At 32.6% G+C, this 14,718-nt stretch overlaps 1 protein-coding gene across 2 annotated transcripts in view; it reads right to left on the reverse strand.

Annotated features, from left to right (window-relative positions):
• SLK (STE20 like kinase) overlaps positions 1-14,718 on the reverse strand; it is a gene marked incomplete at both ends in the record, with an annotated part of 44,142 nt that overhangs the window by 16,223 nt on the left and 13,201 nt on the right. For both annotated transcript variants that reach the window (XM_084244646.1, XM_084244645.1), the window contains 10 exons: positions 1,651-1,774; positions 1,964-2,094; positions 4,058-5,428; positions 5,737-5,865; positions 7,360-7,441; positions 7,974-8,168; positions 8,326-8,398; positions 10,964-11,113; positions 11,432-11,480; positions 13,394-13,558. In XM_084244646.1, the coding sequence (XP_084100772.1) occupies positions 1,651-1,774; positions 1,964-2,094; positions 4,058-5,428; positions 5,737-5,865; positions 7,360-7,441; positions 7,974-8,168; positions 8,326-8,398; positions 10,964-11,113; positions 11,432-11,480; positions 13,394-13,558 (2,469 nt within the window). The remainder of the gene's footprint in view (positions 1-1,650; positions 1,775-1,963; positions 2,095-4,057; positions 5,429-5,736; positions 5,866-7,359; positions 7,442-7,973; positions 8,169-8,325; positions 8,399-10,963; positions 11,114-11,431; positions 11,481-13,393; positions 13,559-14,718) is intronic.

A 14,718-nucleotide genomic window follows, 5' to 3' on the forward strand; every position in this document is an offset into this window, starting at 1 on the left:
CTCATGAACTCATTATAATAAGGACTTTTACTAAGAGCACACAATTAACATTTGAATTTAATGATGTGATAAAAACTTGCAATACTGAACAAGTCAAAAGCACTAAAATGTTAGGAAATTTTTCAAAAATATGAGTTTGTTGTTTACTAACTTAAAAAATATTTTTATATAACTAACAGAATGTTCAAAAAAATTAGACATTCCAGAACAATATCTAGTTGCTATGTAACATTAAAAAACTTTTAATATTTTTCAATAAAAATTTTAATAAAGCAAATGGCTTACTTGAAGTCTATTATTAATGTACCATTACTTGTCATTTTCATATTTATTCCTCTTCATTAAGAGTCTTCAGATGGGGACCTCCCTGGTGGCACAGGCGGTTGAACATAGCGCTGTGAAGCTGTCAGCAGCCTCTCTAGTGCCAGTTCGATCCCCGCCAGCCTAGAAGCAACCCACATGGCGAGCAGACCTCTCCTGTCTCGCCCACTGCTCCCCTCAGCAGTATATTTCGTCAGTCTGCCTGTTCTGTTCCCCGCTCTGTCTCTGGTGAATCCTCTCACCCGCCACATCTCTGGCCTGTACCCCAGTTCTTGTATGATAAATAAATAAATCTTAAAAAATAAAAAAAGAGTCTTAAGATGAACATCCAATTTCACTGAAAGAAATTTCTGGAAATTCGTATCCACTCTTTCAACAAAAGATTCCTGCATATATAATACCTGAATAATGTTGTCATTTTGGATATAGGTAGAATTAAATATTTGTAAAGGGTATTTTATTTTGGAAAGGAAAACATTTTGGAAAATGTTTAGGGAGAAAAAGAAGTACAGTTTTTATAAGGTTCAGGGAAACTGAATTTAAGTACCATAAAAATACTCAATGAAAACAAAAGTTCATTATTTTCTTACAAATTCTGCTATGATACAACAAATCAACAATGCCACGCCTACAAAACAATCCTTACCATTTACAAGAACAGCAAAAGAACTATATCCAAACATGAATACTGTAACATTTCAAATCTTTTTTCTAATCTACATTAAGCTAAATGCTCAACATAAGTTATTGAAATTTTGTATCCCATTATTAATTCCTTTTCCAACTCTAAACAAAAGATAAAAAATTAAAAGACTCAGTGACAATTACTCTTGAATAGTCAGTACTATGAATTTCTCTAGCAGCTATGAAAAGGAACACAGAAGCTTAACTGTAAGAGCCAGAGAAGTAAATGTATTTTTAAAAAACCCAAGAGGTTCTAATATTCAGGGAACAAGAAGAAAACTATTCTACACTAGCTTAAAATCTTTGATTCAAAATCAGAAAGGTCAAACTTAACACCGAAAAACTGTCCAGCAGTAGGCAACATCTAAGAACTTTGTAAGCCATTTACTGACTCCATGAAAAGGCAATTTTTATTTAAAGAAAAATGAAGACAACAATTACACTGTAAGTCAGTGATCACAAGACAGATGGAAGACGCTTTCAAACAAAGAAACAAAAAGGCCAAAAAATCTATCTAGACACCAAAGAGATAAAGGACATCATTAAGTCAGAAATCTAGTAATCAAGAAAAAAGCTTACTAGTGAGTTATAGTGTACAGGACTAAATTTCATTATTAACAATGGTACAAAAATCTAAGACTTTACCAGCATTTCTTGCTCAAAGCGCCGGAAAATTTGTTCTCGCTGTTGCTGAAGTTTGCTATTGAGCTGTTGTTGGGCTCTTTGCTCTTCTTTTTGAAGAAATCTTAATTCCCGAAGTTCCTGACGTCTGATAGCATTTAATGGTAAGGACAGAGGAAACTATCATTAAACTTTAAACTATTAGAAAACTTTAAAAATAATATTTAAAATGAATCACCCCAAAGTAGCCATGATTTTACTTGTTTCTTAATTTTCAAACTTTTCAGAAACAAGGAAGTCACAGAACCAGTTTTAATTATGTTATATCTCTACTTACCTAAGAAACCTCAATTCTTCAGTTTTGGAATCACTGTCTGTAACTATCTTTGATGTTGTTACACTCACTTCAACACCATCCACAACAAATTTGCGTGTTTTCTTCAATGTTTTCTTTTGTCTTCTTGTTTCCTGAGTGAGATTTTATTTTAGTTAGTCTTTGTATGGGGAATACTACAGATAGAAAGCATACATTTTCTTCTTAAAAAAAAAAAATTTGAGCAGCCATGAAGATTATTAAAACTACACATACAACATATGAACATAAAATAGTAAGAATTCCCTGTGAAACCACTTATGAGATCTTAAACCTCATTAGAGTTTCACATGACTTTACAGATGAAACAAAATTTTTTTCAGTAAAGTTATGCATATTGATGATGTACATGTATAATTTTTATGATAACATCATAATTAGGTAGAAGCGGTAATGAACAATTCATATATATGACTAACTAGCATAACTTTTACGTGTTAATCACTTCTCTTCACCTTGTAGGTTTTCAGATACCTCTGCTTTTGAGTTTTAGAACCAATAACAAAACCTAAAAAATTAATTCCTAGGGTTCATCTCTTAAAGAATCTAAATCAACAGGACTGAAGGTATCTGGGAATCTGTATTTGAAAAAGTTCTCAAGCAATTTTTGAACACTGCCAAGACTGGATATCAAAATCCATTTCATCAGCAACAATAATCTCTACAGGCTTCCTCCATCTCAGGGGTATGGATATGGATGTGTGATTTTAAAATTACTAGAAAGTCAACACCTCTACTGCATCCCCAAAGTACCATATCTGCCTGCAAGTTACTGCCTGTAGTTCTTTATCAAGATTAAACTCTTTACTCCTCAGTTGGCAATCCAAATGATATTTAAATTCAAATAGAAATAACAGAAGCATAACATAACTACAAATACATTTTGGTAAACATATAAGTTTTGATAACAGAAAATTACTGGGTTTTAATATGGGGGAACAGATTAAAAAGCAGAGGTAGCAAAAGTGGAATATGAAAATGCTAAACTCAAAATGCATTCAAATTTTAAAATTTGTCTTTGACACTTTCCAATCACCTTTCCACAACCTCTTACTATTGCATTCTCCAGGATCCCAAGATATGCATACGCTTCTCCATAAGTCCTAGACTATATAGCACCTTATCCAGGCTTCTTTAAATTTTAAAGTGAGCATGCTCCAAAAATAGATCTTCCTCCCATAACTTCTAATTTTTCCATTTCTTTAGCTTCTATAAAAGTATCCAAAGTATTATCTCCGTAATTCTCATAGAAGGATTTGATTTCTTATAAATTCCATTAAGCCAGTGAATAAACTTTGGATTCATGGAATTTCAATGAAACAAAATAAACTGAAAATTGATGACAATCTAGGCAATACATTTGGGACAGATTAATCAGCCATGCCCTAAAGTCCTTTCCAAAAGGCCAGTTACCCTAAGTTGTTTCTGCTTTTCACTAGCTTCTTTTCTACTGTCAACCCAGAGTCTCTTATCACTCAACTGTATCAGAATTCGTGGAATCTTTTGTTACAAATGCGAAATACTTGGGTCCACCCTAGACTTCTACATAGCTCCTTCTAGTAACTATTAAGCACACTAAGATTTAAAAATTAAGCTCTAAGAGTTCCAAGTTTTGGTTTAGGTTTTGTTTCTTTTCCCAAAATGATTCTCATAGCAGTTATGACTGACGGCTACAACCGAAGTGGTTAAGACTGGCAGTCACCAAGAACTAGTTATACCCTAAATGTTCTAAAAGGATATCACTCATTCAATTTCTCAATTCTTTCACATTATAATTAATTCCTGATAAAATAGTATCTAAATATGTGCAAGAAGTGAATTCATATCATACTAAGCAACTATATTATACTGTTTATATTAAGCTGGTGAAAACCAAAAAATTTAAAGATCACATCCAGAATCTCTCCTGTTAGGTCTTTCTGATTGTTTTCACAGGCCTTAAGAATTTTATAGAGCTAATACTATACTGATTTGTGCTGTTTTACTTACAAAACATCAGATTCACTTAAACTCCAAAATGACAAAGAAAAACCCAAACAAGGGTCAAAGTATACTTACTTGTAAAGATATGGATCCACTGTCTTTAGTTTTGCTTAGGAAACTAGAGATGGATAAATTCAAGTCAATGCTGCTATTATCAGCAGTGGACCCGGTGCCTGAATCAGTATCATTTTCCTTTTGATTCTCAGATTCTGGCAAGATGGCTTCAGTTTTTGATAAAGCACTTGTTTCCCTTTTATTTTCTGCATCTTCGGGGTTGATATTAATAATGGGTATTGGAACAAGCTGAGGTTCACCGGGTTGTGAAGCAGCAGTAACTTGGGGTTCTATTTTAATTGGCACTTCACATGGAATTTCTTTTTGCTCTGTATCTATCTGAGTAGTAGCTTTATGAGCATCCAGAGTTTCACTTCCTACAGCCTTCTGGTCAGCATGAATCACAGCACTTCTGACCTCTATTTCTTCAGTGCTACTTGACTCAGTAATTGCCGCAACTTCATTTGTTCCTGGTTCCTCACTGCTCTCCACAATGTTCTCTGAACTGTTGATTAATTGTTCCTCACTTCTACCTTCTACAGATTTTTGATTTATCTCCTTAATTTCAACAATTTCTTTAGTAGGAACTTCCTCAGTACCCCAGACCTTGGGACCCTCCATGGACTTACTGACTAATTCCTCACTTACTTCAACCACTCCTTCCCCATCACTACTCTGAGCATCTTCAGCATTATTTTCAGCTGCCTCCTGAGCAACATTTACTGCCTCACTTGTTCCGATTGCATCACTTGCATCCCTGATCACATCTTTTTGAATTTTGTCATCTCCCAATTTCTCTTGGGTATCTTCCTTTGTAAGCTCCACTTCATTACCAATTGCCTGAATATCTGCTTCTTTTTCTCCAGTCTCATGAGAAAATAAATCCACTGTTTGAACAGTAGTATCTTTAATTTCTTCAGATGTTATAACCTTATTTTCAAACATCCTTTGCTTTTCCTGATCCCTTTCTTCCTCAGGTTTCAGAGTCTGTTCAATATTTGTTTCTAAAGTTATCACTATATTATTCTCTTTTTCTTCATTAACTGAATTAATGTGCACAGTTGCTTGGTCTTCTGTAACAGGTAGACTTTCAAGCTTGGGTCTCTTCTCCTCTCTCCCATTTTCCTTAATAATTGTTCCTTCTTGATGGAGTGCAGACATAGTTTCTAAATGATTATTGTTAGCATGTTCATGAGTACCCTCCATAGCTTTTTCTGATTCATCGACGATGGGTTTTTCATTAAGAACTTTGCTATTAAATTTATCTTCAGAAGTATTATGTTCTGATTTTTCAGAGACAGATTCCAAAATACAAGTGTTCTGTGAAAGTTTATCTTCTTCAGAGCTAGCAATACTAAGGTCAGAGGAGGCACGTTTACTTGTAGGTATTGGCTGAAAAAAGATTTTACACATTTTTAGTGTTAAAACATAGTTTCAAGATGGTAACTAATGCAATGTTTTATAAATATAATGATGTAGTAACTTGATCATTAACTGAAGTTATCAAAATAACTTAAAGAACAGATAAATCTCCACATAATATGACAAAAATCTGTAACAAAGAGTAAACTTGCTATTAAACACTCTAAAGTTAGATTTTGTATGGTAACCCTTTAATTAATCCTCAATATAGGTGTAATTGTACCTCAAAATCCAATTCTGAAAAATACCCAAATGAAATATTCATTCTAAATACTCACCAGAGAATTTTCTGTTTCCTCATCATCCTCTTCCTCTTTACCATCTTCAACTTCTTCTGTTACTTCAGCCTTTGCCTCTGCAATCAATTCTCGGATTGGTTTGTTGGTATCAACAGTAACAAAGGGATGCTGGTGATCATTAAAAAGAACATACTCAGTAATAGTTAAAATGCTTGCTTGCAAAGTAAGTTCAAACACATAAAAATGCACATTATTATGTGATTAAAACAAATCCATGGGTAGGGAAAATACAATTTCAGATAATGTTAAATCTGGAAAAAGGGAGAAAAAAGACTGAGCAGGAGTAGGGATGACCTGAAACTGCATTGTATACCTTTTAAAAAAGAATATGAAGGAAATATATAAAAAATGGGACCTCCCCGGTGGCGCAGCGGTTGAGTTGCGAAGCTGCCCGCAGCCTCTGCAGCACCAGTTCAATCCCGGGCTGCTCCCCGGCCACCGAAGGAGGGTCCCGCATGGCGCGCAGACCTCTCCTGCCACCCGCTGCTCCCCTCAGCAGTGTACTTCGGTCCTTCTGCCTGCTCTGCATCCCCGCTCTGGCTCTGGAGAATTCTCTCACCCTCCCACGCTTCTGACTGTACCCAGTACTTGTATAAATAAATAAATAAATCTTAAAAAATATATATATCAAAAATGATAACACATTACATCTGGGTAGTATGTATAGGTGCTTGTCTATGTCTGAAAATTTCAAAATCTAAAATTAAATTAACATTTAATGCAAATTTTAAGTTAGTACAGTACTAGTTCTTACTAACAAGTAACAATACATCTAAATCCTGTATAAAGCCTCAATAAAAGAATTACAAAAAGCTTTAAAATTTTGTTAAAAGAATCTACAAACACTTGCTTTTATGATATAGTTTCTAACATTCTTAAGAGTATGAAGACGTATGAAGACCTGTAGATCTCTGCATACACAGCATTTAAGTGTCTGTCATAGACTAAAGTCTTCAAATGTGGGGTTAGTGAGACAATAAAAGAAAATGTATACCAGGGATACGCTTGTTACAAAGAACGTGGCAATTCTTCCTGCTTTATACCCCAGATAAACAGATCAATCTAAAACACTAAAATTAAGATGTTATACCACATCTCAATGTAACAGTAACTGCTTCAAGATTTGTCATTCTATTTGTCCACTTATAATGTTAATTATTTGCAAATTCTTGTTTCACATATTACAAACAGATTCTGTTTATAATTATCCAATCACTTTGCCACCATTTTTTGAAAGTCAGCAATATTTACTGACCATTTATCTCATTGTAAGAGACATTAAAAAAATTAATTAGCTTATGGTACCTGCCCCAAAGGAACTTGTTTTCTAGTAGCTGGAGTTACAAAATAGAAATAACAAACAAAATGAAACGGACACAAACTGAATCAAAAAAGGCAAAGGAAGAAAGATTTATAAAAGTCTTCTTGTAACGGCAGCACATAGGTTTGTATAGTGAATGTTTACTGCTACAGTGTATTTTGAACTTCCACAGGGAAAGTCAGCAGAAAGAGAGTATATTGAACAAATCTGAGATTGTGTTTTCTTGAAGAGATGTTAAAACAATTTTATGGTTTGCTGTTGTCATATTAGTCTTATCCTACCTGCAGTAGTTGAGATGTATTCCACCTAGAATCCACATTCTTTTCCAAGCATTTCTTTAGAAAATCCTTAAAATTTGAAGACCTTCAAAATAAAAATTTAACATTTTATCTTTCTTATTATTAAAATCAAACAAAATTCAGATAAATTAGGCTTATGTTTCATTATATAATAGTATTTATTTAACATAAGAGAACCTGTATATAAGAATATTAAGATTTTGTAAGTTATTAAAAAATACAAGTTAGAAACAGATGTAAACAGGTTCATAGTTTTAGACACTGAGATACAGCGAAATATTCACAAGTGTGACAAATCACAAAAATTCTATTATATTAAATTCCACAAATGTAGATCAATCACATACATGCTTCACTTTCTCATGGTACAGAAAATAACTGTTTTCACGCAAAACTCAAATCACTGATACTTTGAAATACACTAGGAAAATTAGTCATAAGAGTTGTATGATATTTAAGTCTTGAAAAATTACCAAAATTCAGTTTTCTAATTCACAGTCTTCCCACCACGTACCTAAATTTAAATAGCCTTGGAAAACTGGAAGAATAAAAGATCAAGTTTTGATTCTTAAAAAGCTTTGTTTAGAATATTTTACCATTTTGATGGCTGCGCTAATGTAGGTGGTTCAGATTTTGCTATTTTTAGCAACACTCGCATTGGATTTAATTCATGATGAGGTGGTTCAATCTCTGCCATTTCTATTAAAGTGATACCCAGGGACCAAACATCAGCTTTGTAATCATAAGGTCTGTCCTTAGACGTTTCACACATGACCACTTCAGGAGCCATCCTATGAAAACAGGACATTGAAAGTTAAGATGTTTAACTTAACAAGTGATCGTAAATCTCATTAAATATATACAGAATAATTGATTATATAGACAAAATTAATGAGCAATAATTACTGACATATCTAATACCGTAAATCCATAAAACTGAATACATACCAATATGGTGTGCCAATAAAAGAATCTCTTCTTTGAATTGTCCTTGTGTTTTTAGCTGATACACCAAAATCCGCTTAAAATAAACAATCACACAGAAGTATTAATGATAACTTTCAAGCAAGATTCACTGTAGTTCAATATAGAGGAAAATCAGTACAAGTACTTAATATGGCCATTCTTATTTAAGGGTAGGATAAACAGAAAGAGAAATAACATCTCCACCATCCTAATTTTGACTACTCTCTTTCTACCACCCCCCAAAAAATAAACTGCCAAAGAAAAGATGTCATCATTAAAACATTTAATACCACCATTTTAACACATCTTCAAATCATAATTTTTCAGAATTGAAAAAAATAGTAACTTTAAAATAGACCAGTATGTCCACTTCAAAAAAAAATGCAAACTTGTACATGTGCTCTAATTAAATTAACACATAAATATTTTCATAAAGTGTGAAAAACAAATTACACCATAGCAGCATTTATGACAGCATATGTCTTGCCAGCATCCTCACAAAATTGTATTACAAAGAAAGTCTGTTTGTAAAACTGGAAGTCATGTTTTCTGACTTAAAGGACAGAGAACAGCAAAATTACAGCTTTATGAGTTGTTAAGCCCACCTTTTCAACTCGGAACTCAAACAGCCATTTGTACCATAAAATCCTAATGCTGCATAAATCATCTCATACCATATATAATATATAAAATATATATAATATTGAAAGATTAATGTTTAACATGTCTACAAAGTTAAAAAGTAGTAAGCTACACAATTATATGATTTTCTACATCTACGTTTATTTCAAAATAAAAAGATTAAAATTCAGTTCAGGTGTCACGACAAAGTAAAGTAAAATCACTATGATCAATGGTATCAATGTGGCCTTTGAAAATATTTTTCCTTTTAATATCCTTCCAAAATATACAAATTTGGACTTCATCACCAGACTTTATTTTAATTCATATCATGGGTCTTCTTAAAGAGGATTATATGTTCTACTGTATGTGTTTATATGAAATCAATTAGTTTCCCATCTAAAATCTACTTCCTCTTATAAAGTTATCATTTATTCCCTCAGTATAAAGCATAAAACTAAAAATCTTATTTCTTATATTGATTTCAGGCATCCTTTTCAAGCGTACTTTGTTTAGTCAAAATACCTATCTAGTATGTACAGACAATGGAATACTATTTAGCTATCAAAAAAGATAAACTGATGCCATTCTCAGCAACATGGATGGAGCTAGAAGGGATTATGCTCAGTGAAATAAGCCAGAAGGAAAAAGAAAAATATCAGATAGTTTGACTTATAGGAGGAATATAGGGGAACCAAATAAGAGCTCAGGAGAAAAAATAACAATTTACAATAATAATAAACAAAAAACAAAACGAGCAGACAACCATAAATCAGAGACATTCTGCAAGGGAGGGGGAGGAAGAGGAGTCAAAACAGGAGAGAAAAGCACAAGGGACTATGGTGATGGTGCATGGGTGAAGTGGTGGTGGGAATTTTACAGGGACTACACCTAAAAGGAGAAAGCATACAAGCATACATTGCACAAAAATGAAAAATGATGTAAAATATATGTGTGTGTATATATATATATATATAAGAAAATAATAAATTTCAGCAAACTTTAAAAAAATACCTATCTATAAAAGTAGGGTATAAAATGAAACACTGAAAAAGAAACCCACTAGCCACTAGACATGAGTTATATTTTTTTTAATTTTTGCATAATGTATGCATTTTCATTTTGGTTATATTCCCCATACAATTGCACCCCCCCTTATTTTGATCCTAATGCTTCCTCTCCCCAGGCCCCCCCCAAGTGTGTCTCTGGTTTATGGTTGCTTGTTGATTTTGATTTTTTCTTTGTTATAATTAGTCTTTTTCCTGGTCCCTTATTTAGGTTTTCTAAATTCCTGCTATGAGTAAGACCATCCGGTATTTTTCTTTTTCTTTTTGGCTTATTTCGCTGAGCATGATCCCTTCTAGCTCCATCCATGTTGCTGAGAATGGCATGAGTTTATCTTTTTTGATTGCTGAGTAATATTCCACGGTGTATATATACCACATCTTCTTGGTCATTTATTTTTGGGCATTTGGGTTGTTTCCAAAGCTTAGCTATTGTAAATAGTGCTGCTATAAACATAGGGGTACAGGTGCCCTTTTGAATTAATGTTTCTGTGTCATTTAGGAAAATACCTAGAAGTAGAACTGCTGGATCATATGGATAGATATGAGTTTTGGAAATGAAGATAAAGCTAAGTTAGCAGTTTTACAGACTATGTCATATTCTAAAAATATTATATACATAAGTATTAAGTCTACACACAAAAATTCGAGGAAAAAAAAGAATTAACCAGTTAATTTTTAAAGCTCACCTTCTTGAAAATAAAGACATTTCCTTTCTTACTTTCTTTTAAAGTGACTTTATATTATGTTCCTTAATTAGGAAATCTGGAAATTAATGAATACTTATTTCACTAAGGAAGTATTTTAAAAATTAACATGGAATTATTCTCCGTGTTGCACATAAATTTGAGTCATAACAAAACAATATTAAGTCACATACATACAGGGGGAAATCACAAGGCACAAAAGTGTATTGTTTAAGTGACTAAACTTACCTAATTTAATATCTCCATCTAAGGTAAAAAGAATGTTGCCAGCCTTTAGATCTCTGTGGATGATTTTATTATCATGTAAGTAGTTCAACGCCTCTAAAGTCTGTTTACAAACTACTTGTATTTGAGATTCAGTTAATGGTCTCTCAAGTTCTACAAGGGAAAAGAAAACAAATCTGTATATTTATACCTTGAAAACAAATCAGCAGAGTATACACCTTTAGCATCACTACTAAGCAAATTTATTTTAGAAGAACTATCTATCCACAAAGATTACTTTCCTTACATTATAGTCAACATTTCTTTTTTCAAATCATTAAATTATCCAGGAATATAAAAATAACTAAGTTGATTTCTTATTTATTGGACTTCACCTAAAAGTGAAAGATAAATATGTATAAACGTTGGAAATACTTTGTTTTTTATTAAGTATAATTTAAGATGAAAGTATAACAAACAAAAAGTATTTACCAAGCATCACAGCATCCACTGCTCCACCTGCACAAAATTCAATGAGGATCTGCAGGCAAATAAAAAACCACGTGTCTAACACTACATTGCGTTTGATAATTTTTTTTCAATTTACAAAAAAAGATAAAGGAATAAACATCAATCTAGATTACAGAAATACTATTATGCTGACCATAAGGATTTTCTATGTCAAAATAGTTGTAAGCCTTAAAGATACACAGTTAGGAAAGCACAAAGAGAACACACTGGAAGTATATTTTTATTTTTTGTTTATGTATATTTTTTAATCACCATTTTTAGCATCCCTGCTTCTCTAAAATTAACAGAATTTCTGTTCAAGAGAGCACTATATACATATTTCATCAAAACTGAAAGATTTTCTTACACATTTTTAAAGTAACTGTAATGATGTAAGTCATCAAATCAATTTTTTAACTTCAGTAACAGGAATAAATATGGAAACTTCTGAAATATAAGAAAAAAGACTTTTTTTTTAGCTAAAAATTAAATATGGGCCTCCCTGGTGGCCTAGGGGTTAAGTCTCAGCACTACCACCATGAAGGTCTGAGATCAATGGGAGCTGACCCACATGGCACAGCAGACCTCTCCTGTCTCATCCACTGCTCCCCTCAGCAGTGTATTTCAGTAGATCTGCCAGTTCTGCTCCCCACTCTGTGTCTAATGAATCTTCTAATTCCCCCCTCCCGCCACACCTCTGGGGGCCTGCACCCTAGTTCTTCTATGCAAAAATAATAAAATCTTTTTTAAAAGTAAAAAAGTAAAAATTAAATGTATAAAAACAAAAATTAATGAAATTTAAATACATAAAAATACACACACATAAACTTCAGATCCTAGCTCAATCCTCATTTCCTGATGGATGTCTTCCTGGGTTTCGCTGGTACATACCACAAAGGACCTTTCCTTCTTAACCATATCATAGTTATAATTTTAATATTTATTGATTCTTTGATTAATATCTCTCTCCACTAGAATGCCCCATACAGTTGTTGAAATTTTTATTTTGCAATAGTCTCAAGTAACAATCTTATTTATTTATTAACTGCCTAGGAGTTAATTTTCACTATGCTCTCCAGAAGCATTCTGCTAGAATATATTTCTAAAGAAATATATTTCTAAAGAAATATATTATCATAAATATAACTATAGATAACTTTTTTCAATTAGATATCATAACAAGTCACACAATTTCCTGCTTGTTTCCCCTCTGCCACTTTATAAAATAAAATAAATACCACTTTATTTTATTTATAGGTACTTCCCAATTACAAATTATTTTCAAATTCATTATACTATTTGAAAAATAATTTAAGAGGTACATTACATATCCTACAGATGAATAAACAAATTCATAAAGGTAAATTTATTTATTCAAGTCCCTAGTAGCAGTAAAAGAATCAAAAAATGTTTTATTTCTGTATCTATGTATGCCTAGTATTTCCTCATCTTTTAATATGTTTACTGCTCAACATATGGCATTGCACTACATCAGGCATTACATGATGTACTAAAGTTAAGCCTAATAATATATGATAAATATTTAACATTTCAAGTAAGTATTTTATAATTCACTACAATATTAACAAAAGTTTAAGATAAGAGATTATTCTAAAACAAAAACTTTAAAAAATTATAAATATGCTTAAATTTAAATTACAAATAAGAGTCACCATTTAATTTCGTAATTTAGGAAATTTAATATTCTAGCCAGATTGTCCAATGCCAAACCATAGAATATGGTACAATCTGAAACAGACATCTGTACATCCGCTGAGGCCAAGAATAATTATGTTGTTAATTACCCTATCATCAGCAGATCTACTCATAAGTAACATAAGTGAAGAGATTATGTAACATATAAAATAACCTTTCACAGTGTATCTCTCTTTCTGACAATTAACTCATTCTGGCTACTCCTATAAACAAACTGAAAATACTTGCCCAAAGATTGTTCTCATAGTAGAAAGCATCTAGAAGCTTGACTATATTGGGGTGATCACAAGACGCTAATATATCTATCTCCACCATGTAATCTTCAAGCTCTTCTTCAGATTTGGTGTCAATCACCTTTGCAGCAGCTAAAACATTGGTCTCTTTATTCTGGGCCTAAAAATGAAAATATCAGAGAAATCACATTTGCAATGCATTCTGTTTTTTAAATTATTTTATATAAACTTGTTTTGAGTAATTTTAAGTTCACAGCAAAGCTGAATGAAAAGTACAGATAATTCCCATATACTTCCCATCCCTACTCATGCACAGCCTTCCCCACTATCAACATCCCACATCAGAGGGATGTACTTGCCACAATTAATGAACCTACACTGACACATGATTATCACCCAAAAGTCACAGTTTATACAAGCATTCACTCTTGGAGTACATCCTATAAGTTCTGACAAATGTATGACATGTATCCATGTAGGACAGCTTCACGGCTTAAAACTCCTCTCTGCTCTGACTATTCATACCTCCCTTCTTCCTAACCCTTGGCAACCACTGATCTTTTTACTGCCTCAATAGTTCAGCTTTCTCTGAATGGAACTTTTCAGATTGGCCTGTTTTACTTAGTAACATATATTTTAGGTTTCTCTATGTCTTTTCATGATGTGCTCTTTCATTTCTTTCTAGCACTGAATGACAGTCCATTATATAAATATGCCATAGTTTATCCACTTGCCTAATAAAATTTTGGTTGTTTCCAAGTTTTTGCAATTACATATAAAACTGCTATCAATATCCACATGCAGGTTTTTCTGTAGACATAAGTTTTTAGTGTAATCACTGAATCATGTGGTAAAGAGCATATTTAGTTTTATAAGACCCTAACCACCCTGTCTTCCAAAGTGACATTTATTTTCACCAGCATTTGTGGGAGTTTTGTCACTCTAAATAGGTATGCAGAGGTATCTCCTTGTTTTAATTTGCATGACATATGTTGTCAAGCATCTTTTAATATGTTTACTGCTCATCTGCATATCTTCTTTTTGTTAAGGTGTCTATCCAGATCTTTTGCCCATTTTGTTATCAACTGCTGACTTTTAGGAGTTCTTTATATATTTTGAATAGCCCTAGTCAGATAGGTGTTATGTTAAACTTTTCTCCCAAAGACTTGCTTTCTCATATTCTTGACAAACTTTTTTTTAAAAGACAATCTAAACATAAATTCTAACCAATGCATGCTGTGCCAAGTGCATAAGGGTTCAAATTCTGATTTGCCACTTACTAATCTGTGTTACTTAGGACAACTTAAAACCTCTCCCTGT

This window comes from Talpa europaea, assembly GCF_964194135.1.
Source record: "Talpa europaea genome assembly, chromosome: 10".
NCBI classification, from domain to species: domain Eukaryota; kingdom Metazoa; phylum Chordata; class Mammalia; order Eulipotyphla; family Talpidae; genus Talpa; species Talpa europaea.